This window comes from Ceratotherium simum, chromosome 5, assembly GCF_057802395.1.
Source record: "Ceratotherium simum simum isolate JZ-2026a chromosome 5, ASM5780239v1, whole genome shotgun sequence".
Classification (NCBI taxonomy): domain Eukaryota; kingdom Metazoa; phylum Chordata; class Mammalia; order Perissodactyla; family Rhinocerotidae; genus Ceratotherium; species Ceratotherium simum.
The window spans coordinates 11,979,677-11,994,348 of NC_141904.1; the positions used below are offsets into that span (position 1 = coordinate 11,979,677).

At 50.3% G+C, this 14,672-nt stretch overlaps 1 protein-coding gene across 1 annotated transcript in view; it reads right to left on the minus strand.

Annotated features, from left to right (window-relative positions):
* Positions 1–14,396, minus strand: part of GRK7 (G protein-coupled receptor kinase 7) — a 30,891-nt gene extending 16,495 nt beyond the window's left edge. The window contains exons 1-2 of the mRNA XM_004419297.2: positions 13,770–14,396; positions 12,015–12,452 (exon numbers count right to left, since the gene is read on the minus strand). Coding sequence (XP_004419354.1) covers positions 12,015–12,452; positions 13,770–14,381 — 1,050 coding nt within the window. The 5' untranslated portion in view covers positions 14,382–14,396. The remainder of the gene's footprint in view (positions 1–12,014; positions 12,453–13,769) is intronic.
* Between the last annotated feature and the right edge of the window lie 276 nt (positions 14,397–14,672).

The window sequence follows — 14,672 nt, forward strand, 5'->3', positions numbered from 1 at the left end:
GCCGTGGCAGGAGAACTGTTGAGCAGAGGAAAAAAACAAGCTGAGCTTAGCGCTGTCAGCTCTTTCCTGGGGTTCGCTCCTTCCTTCCTCCAAGGGGGGCCTGGCCGCTTTGTTCTCGTTCCCAGCTGCTCCTTGCTCCTCTGCGCCTTTAAGCGGTGGCCTTTGCAGACCTCGGAGGAATGCGCCTAAGACCCCAGGGGACTTAGCTCCGAGTCTCCGCCTGCACGCTCTCTGCCTGCACACTCAGCCCCAGGCTGCAGCCTCCACCAGGGCCTGCTTTTGCTCCTAACCCTCCCGCCCAGCGGTCACTTTCTGCCAGCCACTTCCTGGGTGGGGAGCACAGCCTCACCAGAGGTGGCTAGGGGGTCCCTGCAATAATGCTTTCTGCAGCTCTACAGTCTGGCATCAGTCTGCTGTGGTTCATTTTCCAGCTCTACTGATTATTAGCTGGTCACCCTCCTCTAGTAAGTCAACCTCTCTGAGCTTCATAGCTCTTACCTCAGAGGACCGTGATGAAGATTAAAGCCATTAAGACACACTGAGTGCCTCCCAAAGCCTGGCACACAGCAGGCCCTCAATAGGTGTTAGCAGCTATGGTGACCAAGCCTGGTTCTGGGTCTCAGGCAGGGCAGCCACAGAAGAAGAAAAACCCAGAAGCCTCTAAGTCTCCAACAGATTGAAGGATGGGCCTGGCACATTGTCAGAGATCAACAGCTGTGATTCTTCCACTGGAGTGTGTTGGTCGGTGGTTTCATGTTCTGTGCATCTGTCCAGCAGCGGGCTGAGGCATATTTTCCACGGTGCCTCTAAGATGCTTGGGATAAAACCACAAGCGAAGCTCCAGGTGCCTGCTCAGCTCAGCCCAGAGGTGAGCTGCACCCCTGCCCACTGCACACCCAGCTGCAGCCTTGGGGTCCTCTGGTCCCTGTGCCTCTCAGAAACCAAAGCACAGCTGCGAAGGTCACCTGAGCAGCTACGGTGCCTGTCAGGTGAGGCAGAAACAATGCAACAGTAGGGATTGTGGCTGAGGGTCTGGTGCTCGGCTTCTCGTAGAATAATCATAGCAATCATTTCTTGAGTGCCTACCAAGTGGCTGACCCCCTGCTAGGCATTTATCTACCTTGTTCCTTAATCCTCTCATCAAGCCTAAGAGGCAGGCCGTATTAACCAGGTTCAGAGAAGAGGCATGACTTGCCTGGGGTCAAGTGCAGGGCTATGGCCAGCCCTTGAGGCATGTCTGTGCCAATTAGAAAACACACTTGACATGGCTTGGTACATACAACGCAGGTTGGCTCTCAGTCCTCACTGTCCCCACGGCCAGGCGCCCCCGGTGAGGGGTCAGCCTGCACATCTGAACAGAGCAGGCACAGTAAGTGGCAGAACCAGGACTGGCACACTCACGCTCCTTGCATCTCACTGATCCTGAGGACTGTTATGTCATCGCCTGCCCTTGATCTGAATGGATGCTCTGAGCTTCCAACACGTGTCTGTATCAAATTAGATGATACAGCAACCTTCTTGTCCCTGGATTGCGTCATCTTGCATGACAGCCCCTCCTGCCGCACCCTGCAGGCCTCCTGGCTCTCTCTCCTCACTCCCACAACTCACTAGACAATGTGCCGCCGCCCAGTTCCCAGACCCTCGGCCTCACTCCCCTCCTTTTTACCCTCATCCAACTCCCTCATCCTTCCAAGGCTGGTCTTGTCACTTCCCTGCCTGAAAGCCTTCAATGGCTCCCCAGCACTCCTGGCATCGGGTTCAAATGCCCTTGTCCCCTCCAGCCCCCTAGAGCCTGACATCTGCTACACTCTCCAGTTGTCCCCTTTGTCACACTCTCCCCCCATGACTCCACACTTCAGGCAGCTGCAGAGCCACCTGGTTCTGTGACTGAACCCCACGCCTCTCGCTCCAGGCTTCACCTGGGCCAGGGTTTTTCAACCGCGGCACTGTGGATGTCGTGGGCCAGATCGCCCTTGTGGTGGGGGGCTGTGCTGTGCTGTGAGATGCTAGCACTACCCCTGGCCTCTACCCACTAGATGCCAGTAGCACTTCCCCAGTCATGACAACCAAAAATGTGTCCAGACATTGCCACAAGTCCCCTGGGCCCAAACTGCCCTCAGTTGAGGACCCCTGACCTACGCTGATCCCTGTGCCCGGCCCCCTGTCCTCCCTCTTCACCTGCCTAGCTTCTGCTTGCCTTGTAAGTCTCCTCCTGGAAGCCCTTCCTGACCCCATGACCCCATATTGGGCCAGGTGCCCTTCCTATGCACCCAACTCGGACAGCCCTGCCCACACTGTACTGTCACTGCCCTTTCCTTGTTGGTCTCTTCTCTGTCCTGGGGCTTCCTGAAGGCAGGTTCCCCGTTGTACTCAGGGCCCGAGTCTACACCTGTGACACAACTTCACCTAATAAATCACTCTTGACACCCCCTCTCCATTACCCCATTTCCAAACCATCACAGAGGCCTATGCATTCTGCAATCTCTTCCCAATTCTCCCGTTGCGCTCCGGCTCCACCTCCCCCTCTGGGGGCTGAGCTGCCATCATCTCTACCTGGATTACAAATGACCGAGATCCACCTGAATCCCTTCTGATCTGTTCTCACTTCAGATGGAGGAACTTTTTCAAAACAGAATTCTAAGCACGTTGCCCCCTTGGTTAAATCCTTTCAAAAGCTTTTCTTAAGCAAAAAGCTGAAGTCTTTAACACAGCCTATGATGCCAGGTGTGGTCTGGCCCCTGCCACCTCTCTGGCTTCACTCGAACCACTTTTCTTCTTGCTTTGTGCTTGTCATTTCCCCCAAAGCAGCAGGTGCTTTGCACTGGCTAGTCCCATTGCCTGACATGCTGTGCCCCACCTGGAGTGGATACCGTGTGCTCTGCCCAGATCCCCTCTCCAGGATCGCTACCTCCACTCCCCAGCTGCTGGGACCATGGCTGGCCTCCAGTGCAGTCGAACAGGGCCCTGTGCTCAGAAGCAGCCCTGTGCTGGGGTTTAATGCTGTGCCGAAGCTGTCTTGACAATTTTTGAATTTGTATTTTGTAAGTTAAGTCCAGTGAGACGATGTTGCACGCGCCCAGGTCCCAGAGCCTCGGCTCACACACAGTCCTGTCTCCCGACATCTTCCTGCCTCGCAGCAACGGGTTCTTGGCTGTCTGCTCCCCTGTCTCTGCTCAGCAACTGTTGCTACCCTGTGTCCCCAGTGGGAGCCTGGACTGGGATGCAGGGAGGGTTGGGGTCTGGCCCGTGCTTCCTCAGGTCCAGTTGTGGGGTGGGGCCCTGGGTGTCTGTGAGGGTCTCCACTCACCCCTTGTGTGTCCTCGAGCCTGAGGGAGTGGGACATTAAACAGCAAATAAAAAACCACCATGACTTGTTGAAAGATTGAGCATGGAAGAAAGGAGACAGCTTTTTCTTGATATTTGAATAAGGGGCCCCACATTTTCACTTTGCAATAAGCCCTGAAAATTATGTAGCCAGCCCTGGCTGGGACCATTGACTGCTGCTAGCTCACAGCTGCTCCCCTCCCTGGGAACTGCCCTGTGCAGCAGGGAACTGCCTTGCCTAAGCTGCCCCCTTCTGGCAGCTGGCCAAGGTTACTGACTGGCTTGTGGAAAGATACAAAAGCCTGTACCTCACCTCGATTTGGGACAACTCTGAAGGGCCATCCCAACTCCAGAGCTCGCTGAAGGATTGACTGAGGTCTTAGTTCCACCCCATTGTGGGTCAGCTTCTCCCTCTGCCCAATCCTGCCTTCCTCATGCACGTGTCTCATGAGAGTGCTCCCTAATGAATCTCCCACATGTAAATTTGTCTCAGAGTCTATTAGCCCAACCTACGTCCCTACTCCAAATACTTTGTTGAGTGAATTCCCATCTGTCCTTTTGATACCAAGCAAACTGTATTTCCCCTGTGGTTTACTCTCTGATCCTCACACATTAAGTCAGATCCTCCTTGGAAAGCCCCATAGACTACATCTACACAGCATTTATCATAATCGAAATTTTACATTCATCTGAGTGATTATTAAGTTCTATTTTCCCCACTAGACTGTAAGTTCCATGAAGGCAGGAAATCATGTCCATTTTTGCTCATTGTTCTATCTTTCATGTTTAGCACAGTTCTGGCATCTGGGACATGCTCAATGAATATATGTGGAATGAATGATGAGTGAATGAACGACTGCCTTTTGAATGAAGGAATGTCACAAATAATTCCAAGACTGTAATGAATATTTTTGAATTCCCTTAATAGTGGTAAACACTTTGAGGATGGATTTGAAGTTTTTGTAGTGGTCAAAAGTTACTAGGAACTAAATTTAGTTAATGATGGTGGTTATAATTTTGGTGGAGACAAATGTGTGGCCATGAAGAGACCAGGATGTCTCTCCTGTGTGGTTCATTAACTGGTTCTCAGAAGTAAATTCTCAAAGAGAAAAAATTTTGGAGCAGGGTCATAATGGTTGTGTTGTATGTAGGTATTAACTTTCAATGACACACATTCAGAGATCTTTCAAAAATCACTTATTCAGTGTGTCTCCAGTGTTATAATAGAGGCTTAAAAGCAAATATAATGCCCAACTCCATCACCGATTATCCCTCTGAATGCTAAGGGTTGGCCAGAGGCTTCAAGATAGGACAAGGTAACCATGTCACAAGCTTCTGAGTGGCGGTTCTAACATCATTCCCATTCCCAACAAAATAGCAAGTTTTAAGGACTCATGTTCCATAAAATCTGAAGATCATTCTTTGTGGAGAAGAGTGATCTTGCATTTACTAACGTGGACGTAGACAGTGGCTGGACCACATTTAATTACACTGTGCTGATGTGTGGGAGTCTGGCTCTGAGACGTTAGCCACATCACGCCCCAGGTAGGTTGGAGTGCTCCTTTTCTGAAGTCTTGACTGTCAGAGGTTCAACTAGGCTTGTGGTTGGTGTCCATATCAGACCAGACAGAGCAAGGTTTGCTGATGTTATCACATGCACTTCTTCTGTCTGAGTTTTACTGGGTGGGGAGCCTTTATAGTATTACAAACAGACAGAACCATAGGCCATGTTCTGTCCTGTGTGTGACCTTAACAAGGTGGAGTCGAAACAGTAAAGGCTCTTGAATGTGATGTACCTAGGTTCACATCACATACTAGCAATGTGACTTTGGGTGGGTAACAACCTCTCTGAGTCTCAATTTCTCCATCTGTAAATTGGAGTTAATAATATAGTCCCTACCTTGTAGAAGCTTTTCGTAAAGGATCTAGATCCCATCATCCCTTGATTAAGGGGTCAGACATCTTCCGAACTTTTCCAACCATGGAGGTAACAGAGGTGATTAGGAGCATCCACTATTTTTACCTCTCTGACATCCATTTCCCAGTCTTTTCCATCCTGATTTTCCTTTGGAGAACACATTCCTCTCCTCTCAGTCCATGATATTTCCATGGGACAGACCTTCTCACTGGCTCCTGGGAACGGCAGTGATCCAAGCCTGCCTGGTGGAGGTGGCTGTGGCTGGGCATGTGACCTGAGTTGTCTGTTGAGAGTCTTCCCTGGGAGTGGTGAAGAAACTGCTGTAAAGAAGTGCTTTCTTCCCACGGGGTGCTCAGTTGGTAGGAGCTGCTGGTGGCCTCTCTGCGGGGAGCCCCTGCCTGAGAGTGAGGCCAACACTGGAGAGCAGAGGGGACAGAGGGAGAGATTCCGAGGGACACTGCTCAGACACCTGGAACAGGCCAAGCCTCTGGGCTTCTTAGTTATGTAAACCACTAATTTCACTTTCTTAAGTAACTTTGTTTTGTCCTGTAAGAACCCTGCATGATAATCCAGTAAATCATAGTAACTTATTCCATGTATTCATCTTTAGAGTTCACAAGTTCTTTCCTCCAAATAATTCAAAGACTATCTCACAGATTCATAAAAGCTTAGAGATTAGAGATGTCCTGAGGCCTGCCTGTGATGGCAGACACAGTGAATCAGGGATAAGTCGGGGACAGGGACCCAGATTTCCTGCCTCCTGGGCCAGTGCCCATAAGCATCCCTGCCTCTCCTCCCGTGGCCACCACAGTCTGTCTCAAACTTGGGAAGAGCCGCCCTGTGCCTTTCCTCCTAAGGGGTCTCCCTCAGTCGCCACATTCTAGGAGTGGTTCTGTGCCCCACCTGCCCTCTCTGCTGAGGACATCCACTTTTCAAGAGAAGTAAGTACAGCTGTGGGTCTTGATGGAGCCTAGGTGAGAGGCTAGGGGCCGAGCTCCGGACATAAGACTGCTCAGTGCCCAGGGCCCTACCTCAACCCCATTGCCTCATGTGTGGATCATTACAGTAGCTCCTTGCGGGTTCCCCTTTCTCCCCAACCCCAGTCTCTTTCTTCTTCAATTCATCTTACATAGTGTCAGAGTCATCTTCCTAAAGAATCACTCTGGGGACCGGACCCGAGGTGTAGTGATTAGGTTTGGCATGCTCCACTTTGGCAGCCTGGGTTTGTGGGTTCAGATCCTGGGCGTGGACCTATACCACTCATCAGCCATGATGTGGCGGTGACCCACATACAAAATAGAGGAGGACTGGCACAGATGTTAGCTCAGGGCTAATCTCTCTCAAGCAAAAAGAGAGGAAGATTGGCAACAGATGTTAGCTTGGCGTGAATCTTCCTCACCAAAAAAAAAAAAGAATCACTCTGGTCATTGCACTTTCCTGCTGAAAAACCTTCAATGGCTCCCTACTGCCTACAGAGCAATGCCCAAACTACTTCATCTCCTGTCCCCTGAATTGCCTGAAAGGACCTGTGCCCCTCCAGGGAGGCCGGTTCCTACCTAAGGAAGAGCTACCCACTTGGAAGAATTTCAAATTCTATTACAGGCTCAAGTTCTACGAGGACAGATGGTAGGCCTTCTGAGCCCTGCTGAAGGAAAACACTGTCCCTCTAACAATGTCCAGCACCTTGCTATCTTCTCCATTAATTTTGATGCTATCATCCAAAAAATCTTTCCCCTGGCTACCTTCCTTTATTAATGACTTGTATGAGTTTTCTATTGCTGTGTAACAAATTACCACAGACTTAGTAGCTTAAAATAACTCCCATTTATTAGCTCACAGTTCTGTGGGTCAGACGTTTGGGCACAGCATGGCAGGATTCTTTGGTCAGGATCTCACAAGGCCAAAGTCAAGATGTGTGCCGGGCTGCATTCCCCTCTGGAGCTCAGGATCCTCTTCCAAGTTCACATGGTTACGGCAGAATTCAATTTGCTGTGGTCGTAGGAGTGAGGTCCCTGTTCCCTTGCTGTCTGTCAGCCAGGGGCAGCTCTCAGCTGCTAGAGACCACCTACATTCCTTGCCACATGGCTCCTTCCCTCTTCAAAGCCAGCAATGGTGTACTGAAGCCCTTTCGTGCTTTAAATTTCTGACTTCTGCTGACTCTAACCTCTACACCCATATCTATCTACCCTCTACCCACTCACATGCTTAGGTCAGGCCCACCTGGATAATTTCTCTTTTGATTAACTCAAGGTCAACTGATTAATAACCTTAATTACATCTTCAAAAATCTGTTTTGTCCTATAATGTAATATAATCATGGGAGTGACATGTCCTCATATGCACAAGTCCAGCCCACACTCAAGAGGAGGAGATTATACAAGAGCAAGGATCACTGGAGGTCATCTTAGAATTCTGCCTCCCACACTGTGGTAACAATTATTCTCTAGTTTTAATGCTTGTGTGAGTTAGGAAGCTGAGTCAGATTTCCTAATCCTTCTCAATATTTTTTTCCTGGGGGCTAGTGTGACAGATGCTCTCAGCTCACCCAACCCCTAATCTCACTCCTCTTCCCCCTTACCATGCCCTACAACAGAGGCTGGAAAATGAAAAACTCTCTTTTTCAGGCTCCCTTGCAGCTGGAGGTGAACATATGGCATCGTCCCGGCCAATGGGATGTCAGCAGAAGTCTGCTGACATTGCTCCTTTCTCCCCCTTTCTTCTGTCCTGGAACGTGGACTTGATGTTTGGAGGTGCAGAAGTCATCTTGTGGCAAGAAGGAAAAGACCAGGAGATTTTTAGAGGCCTCGGCCCTGGAATTGTTGAGAAGAATCCGGTATGCTGTTATACGTAGCAGAAAGCAATCCTAACTTACACAAGACTGCATGAGTAGCTGAATGAGAAGTCCCCAAAGCTGTGATGCCTTAACTTTTCAGGAAGGGCTGCACAGAGTCAGTGCAGATACCAACCTTTATAATCAGGGTGATTTTTCCTTCTCACTTCTTCACAACGTTCACAGTTATTCTTTTGTGTGTGTGTGTGTGAGGAAGATCAGCCCTGAGCTAACATCCAATGCCCATCCTCCTCTTTTTGCTGAGGAAGATTGGCCCTGGGCTAACATCTGTGCCCATCTTCCTCTACTTTACATGGGACGCCGCCACAGCATGGCTTGACAAGCGGTGCCTCGGGGCGCTCCTGGGATCCAAACCTGCGAACCCCGGGCCGCCGAAGCAGAGCGCACATTTAACCACTGTGCCACTGGGCCGGCCCCAACACAGTTATTCTTTATACAATATCTTGACATCAAACAATGTTAGTGGTCACAGAAGCCCTGTAAATATGTCATTTTTCACTTCTTGTGTGCAACGTTGTGAGTATAATGATCTTAAAATCCACTTGGGGGCGCAGGTACACGCGTGGGAGCTGCCGTAAACAGGGGATTGAGGGGCTTTGTCTTGCTATAGAGGGGTAGGCAGTGAAGGAGGGAGGCTTTCCTTCCTTCTGTCTTTCTTTTTATGTCTTCCAATCTTGCTCTCTGACTCTTTCTCCCCGACTCCTCCTGACGGTCCCCTGGGCTTCAGTGGCAGGCCTGGGAACTGGGGCATAAGACTTCTTGGATGGGGCAAGTGGTCTAAACCCTGAAGTTTGGTCTCATGGGACAGAGGGGGACTCAGGAAAGGCAAAAGAGCCAGAGGTCTCTAGGCAGTAAACGTCTCCACCAAGTGCATCCATTACGAGATTCCCGCAGGTTCCAAGAGAGCCAGAGAGCTGGACGTAGGAGCCCCTGAAGGAACGGTGGCCCACGAGCAGAGCTGGAGGAAGACTGGGATTTAGAAGAGAGAGACAAAGCTGTGTCTCCTAAGCCTCCAGCCAGGGGGGGGATATATCGCCCATCAGCATGACACATGCACAGGGGACACTCAGAAGGAGCGTTTCTGCTCTGCATACCTGACAAGACAAATTCAAAACCCTGAAGCAATGCTTTTCAGGTTTTCTGTGCATAGACAGCATGGATTTACGACATTCCTGTTTCCATAGCAAGGTCCCAAGGAGGCAAACACTCTGCCTCCTCCCCCTTCTCGCCCTCCTCCCCACGCACTTAGGAGAGTGTGGCTGAAGTCCTCCATTCCGCCCTGCCTCTTGCTCGGCCGCTCCTCCACATTCAGCCCCTCCCTTCCTCCAGAACCAGCAGTTCCTCTCCTGGGTCTTGTCTCAGCATCTAAACCTGCTCCACTCTCCCTGCCTTAGAACTCCATTCTCCTCCCTGTGTCCCCCTCTAGCGACCAGCCTCCCTCCTTCCTTAGTTTCACTGCCTTCTGCCAGCTCAATCCAACCTCCACAGTGGGAGTTTACACCTTGGAAAGTGCTCTTCCTGAGGACACCGTGGTTTCCTAACGGCCAAACCCCGCAGACCGTGTGACCTCTCTGCAGCATTCGGCAGTGCTGACCCTCTTCTCCCCAAAACCTCTTCTCCTCTGGATCCTGTGGCAGAGGCTGCCAGTTACCTGCTCTATATCCAGCCTGTCTTCTGCCTTACTAATTAGAACTTCCCTCTCCCCCTCCAAAAAAAAAGTCATTTATCAGCTTCTCCTACAGATAGGGGTGGCCAGATAACAGCTCCAGCCAAGGAGATTTAAATGGAAGCTGTCAGATGGGGCTTCCAGGAAACCTCCTTAAAAAGAGGCACACTCAGCTTCTGTGTGCATGCTCATTTACTCATGACCCTTTCTTCTTTCTCCTGCCTGGAACATGGACATGATGGCTGGGGCTAGAGCAGCCATCTTGTAACACATGGAAAAGGCCAAAAATCACAGAGACATTGATCCCATCATTCTGCAGCTACTGAACTAATGCCAGCCACTGCTTATCTCCACACTACTTGTTACATAAGAAAAATAAACCCCTGTCTTGTTTAATCCACTGTTATTTGGGTTTTCTATGATATGCTGCTGAAATCAGCCCTTAACTGATACAGCTCCCATGACTATGCCTCTCCTGCCTCTCCTCCTACTTCTTTACCCTCTTCAAGACCCCTCTTCTTCCACATCCCCTACATGTTGATGTTCTTCAGCTTCTGTCCCTGGTCATCCTCCGTCACTATCCCATACGAATCAGTGGTGTCTGGTGCTTCCCAAGCCATGGTGACTCCAAATCCTGATGTCCAGCCCAGATCTTTCTCCAAAGCACCAGACCTATTGGTCTAAATGTCCAGTGGACATCGCCACCTGCCTGTCGCATAGGAGCCTCATATACAGTACAATCACCGTTGAACGTGCCAGCTTTCCCACAGTCCTGCTCCTCTTTCTGCTCACTGGAGCTCGAGACTCTCCCCATCCCTCAGCCTCACGCTCAGCTGGTTCTGAAGTCCCATCAGGTTCTTTCCAATAGCTCCAATTTACTCCCACTTCTTTGATCCTACCATCCTCTACAGCACCTGGGCCACTGCATTAGCCTCAACTAGCTCCTCTGCCTCCCATCTACCTTCCAGACTGGTCTCTCAAAAATGCAAATCTAATCATGGCATTCCTCTTCTTAAAACCCCTCGCTGGCTCCTTGCCCCCACAAGAAAGCATTCCAATGCCTTTGCATGGTCTCAGCCCTGCACATCTTGGCAGCACCCCTTCCACTATAGCCACACGAAATCACCTGCACTTTCCCAAACTTGCCGTGACTTTTCTCACTTCCTTGCATGATTGTTCTCTCTGCCTTGTAGAGACAGAGAGATTGTTCTCTCTGCCTTGTAGAAATTGCAAAAATAAAGTTTTAGGTGAATATTTAAGAACCTGACTTGGGCCCTTGTCTTCCTGGGGAATCTCCCAGACACTCAGTGGTAAAGACCCATCAGAATTCCAGAGATACTGTATTGTTGACTTAACATAATTGCTTAACTATAATTCCCTTTTTAATCAAAGAATTTTCTGCACGTCACTTTGTACTAAATTGACCAAAATAAACATAAGTTGCCTTTGTTCTCTTCTATATATTTTCATTTAAAATTTCACCTTTTTTTTTCTTTTTTTGTGAGGAAGATCAGCCCTGAGCTAACATCCATGGCAATCCTCCTCTTTTTGCTGAGGAAGACTGGCCCTGAGCTAACATCCGTGCCCATCTTCCTCTACTTTATACGGGACACTGCCACAGCATGGCCTGACAAGCGGTGTGTCAGTGCACGCCCGGGATCCAGACCCAGGCCGCCAGCAGCGGAGTGCATGCACTTAACCGCTATGCCACGGGGCTGGCCCCCTAAAATTTCACCTTTATCCAATGTAAAACATTCCCCCATACCGCACTCAACAGGAAAGGAGGTATTTACTTTAATGTGCTAAGTGTTAGAAGGTTCTTCTTTTTCTTTTTCTTGTCCTATTAAAGTTTACCTTCTAGGATTCTGAAATTTCAGGGCCCAGCCCCTAAAATTTTCCAGAAGGGGAAACTAAAGCTCTATTGACTCAGGAACATGGCACTAGGGGGGTGGTTATTGGTGGAGCACTGCTAGACCCTAACTATGGATTCAGCTCTTGCCATCTCACCATGAAGGCATCTCCAGTCCACAAAGGAGGCTCCCCTCTGCCTCCAATGAGAGGAGCAAAGTAGCCCCCAAACAGCCAGCTAAGCTAATCCTCTTACACCACTCCACTTAAGGCAAGATGACAACATAAGGGCTTTAGGGAAAAGGAAATTAGAAAAATTACATCCAAGGCTCTGTAGCCTTCAATAGCCCTCTCCCCTCCTCTCTGACTCTGTGCCCCATCCTTGGGGCACGTGAAGAGCCACTCACCCTCTGGGTGATGGGCTTGCCATCCTGGATCTGCACGGCCAGCCCCAGGTCAGACAGCCTGCAGTTGCCGAGGTCGTCCAGAAGCACGTTCTCAGGCTTCATGTCCCGGTAGACGATGCCGAGGGAGTGGAGGTGCAGCACTCCGCAGGTCATCTGGGCCGAGTAGAAGACCACCCTGCTCATGGCCAGGCCCCGCGTGCCCACGCTGTAGATGTGGAACTTGAGGTCTCCCCCGTTCATCAGGCTCATGACCAGGCAGAGATGGGACTTGCTCTCAAAGGCATAGGCCAGAGAGACGATGAAGGGGCTGCTGATCCTCTCCAAGATTTCCTTTTCCGAGAGAGCCATTTTCTCGCCATTTTTCTTCTTCAGCCGCTTCTTGTCCAGTTTCTTACAGGCGTACATCTTACCAGTGTTTCTCACCTGGACAGCACATACCTTAAGGAGAGAAAGAGAGGGAGAGGAAGAGGTAGACGTAAACAGGACTGGAGATAACAAGGAAAGGATAATGCGAGGTGTGGAGGGGCGGAAATCAGCAGAGGTGAAAAGATGGCAGGCTTCTGAGAAAAGAGAAGCTGTAAGAAGCGTTCTTTAAGAAACAGCTGGGACCACAGTGAGGGTCCACTTCACCCCCACTAGGTGGGCCATAATTAACAAAAGGGAAAATAACAAGTGTTGGTGAGGATGTGGAGAAATTGGAACCCTCATGCATTGCTGGTGGAGAGTAAAATGTGAAAGAATTTGATGGTTCCTCAAAAAGTTAAACATAGAATTGCCATATGACCCAGCAATTCCACTCCTAGGCATATACGCAAGAGAAATGGAAACAGGTATTCAAACAAATACTTGTACACGAATATGCATAGCAGCACTGTTCACAATAGCCAAGAGGTGAAATAACCCAAGTGTCCATCAACAGATGAATGGATAAATGAAATGTAGAATACCCATTCCATAGAATATTATTCAGCCATAAAAAAGAATGAAGTACTGATAGATGCTACAATGCGAATGAACCTCCAAAACATGTGAGTGAAAGAAGCCAGACACAAAAGGTCACATATTGTGTGATTCCATTGATATGAAACATCAGAATAGGCAAATCTACCGACACAGAAAGCAGACCAGCGGTCGCCAGGGCCTGGGAGGAGCGGGGAATGGGGAGCAACTGTTAATGGGGTGATGAAAATGTCTTGGAACTAGGTGGGGGGATTGTTACACAACACTGTACTGCACTAAATGCCACTGAATTGTACACTTTAAAATGCTTAATGGTTAATTTTATGTGAATTTTACCTCAAAAATTTTTTTTCTACTTCAAAAGAGCTGAGCACAGCAGTGGCGCAAAATGAATTCTCAGCTTTACTTCAAGACTAGTGTGTTCTTAGATATTTGAAGTTTTTCTCAAATTACCTCCATTACCACAATTAAGGGGGAAGGGAGATCTCCCATCATACATTGCCATCACTCTCCAAGTATCCAGGGCATTTCAGACTGTTCCCGGCGTGGGCCCCATGATAAAGACTCTTGGCCAATTCCACATGTCGTCTTTCCTGTGCCATTCTCATTTTATTTCACATGGTGACCAGAAAGAAGAGGTGACAGCCAGCTAAGAATGCGCCACATGTGGCACTGAAATCACTTCTAACTTCCCTTGAGATTAAAAAAAAAAAAAAAAAAAAAATATATATATATATATACACCCGTTTATGCTGTTTACTTCACCTTGCAGCCCGGCTACGCAGAGACACTCACCTCCCCAAAACCGCCTTTCCCCAGCACCCGGAACTCAGTGAAGTAACTGTCTGACACCGGTTGCATCTCAAAGACTTTCCACTGCAGAAACTTGTCATAGAAGGGGCTGGCCAGGAAATCGCGGAAGGGCTGGTCCTGCAAGAAGGCCATGGCCTCGGCCTTGGCCAGCGCTACGAGGCCCGCTCGCTCTTCATCGCTGGTGGCTGCTCGGCACGTGGTGACCAGAGCTGGGCTGAGGAAGGGGTGTGGGTGCTCTGGGGCCGGGGCAGCCGCACAAGCGGCCACCAGCCGCTGCAGCGTGCTGTCCTTGTCGGGGCCCTCCTCAGCCAGCTCCCAGCCCTGCGCCTCCTCCAGGAAGGCCACGGCCTCCTGGTACGGGGGCACGGTGGCCAGGAAGTCCCGGAAGAGGCGGCGGCCGATGGGCTGCTGCTCGCACAGGCCGTGGAAGTCCTGCGGCAGGGCCTGGCGGATCTCGGCGCAGCTCTGCGGCCCGGGCAGCATCAGGCTGCGGCGCCGCCGCTGCAGCTCCCTGCTGTCTCCCTCCGAGGTCTTCCGAGCCTGCAGGTAGGCCGTGTTGGCGATCAGGTTGTCCAGGCCCCCCATGTCGACCATGGCTGGGCACAGAGCGCGCTCCCCAGGGGAAACCAAGGAGGGATGGAGGCCCTTGGCGGGGACTGGGCAGGTCTGGGGGCCAGCTGGCTGGTTTCTGTTCTAAGGCTCAGAAACTTCCAGGGGATTTACAGCGAGTCCCCCGGTCTGCGCGTGGGACTGGTGCAGGGTGCAGAAGGAGGTTTCTCTTGTAAGAAGCTTTGCTGGCTATGTATAGCCGGCCAGGGAAGGGCACACCACACGGTATGCCACCGCCCACCAAGGCGAAAGCAGCCTGAAGCCCCTGCAGAGTCC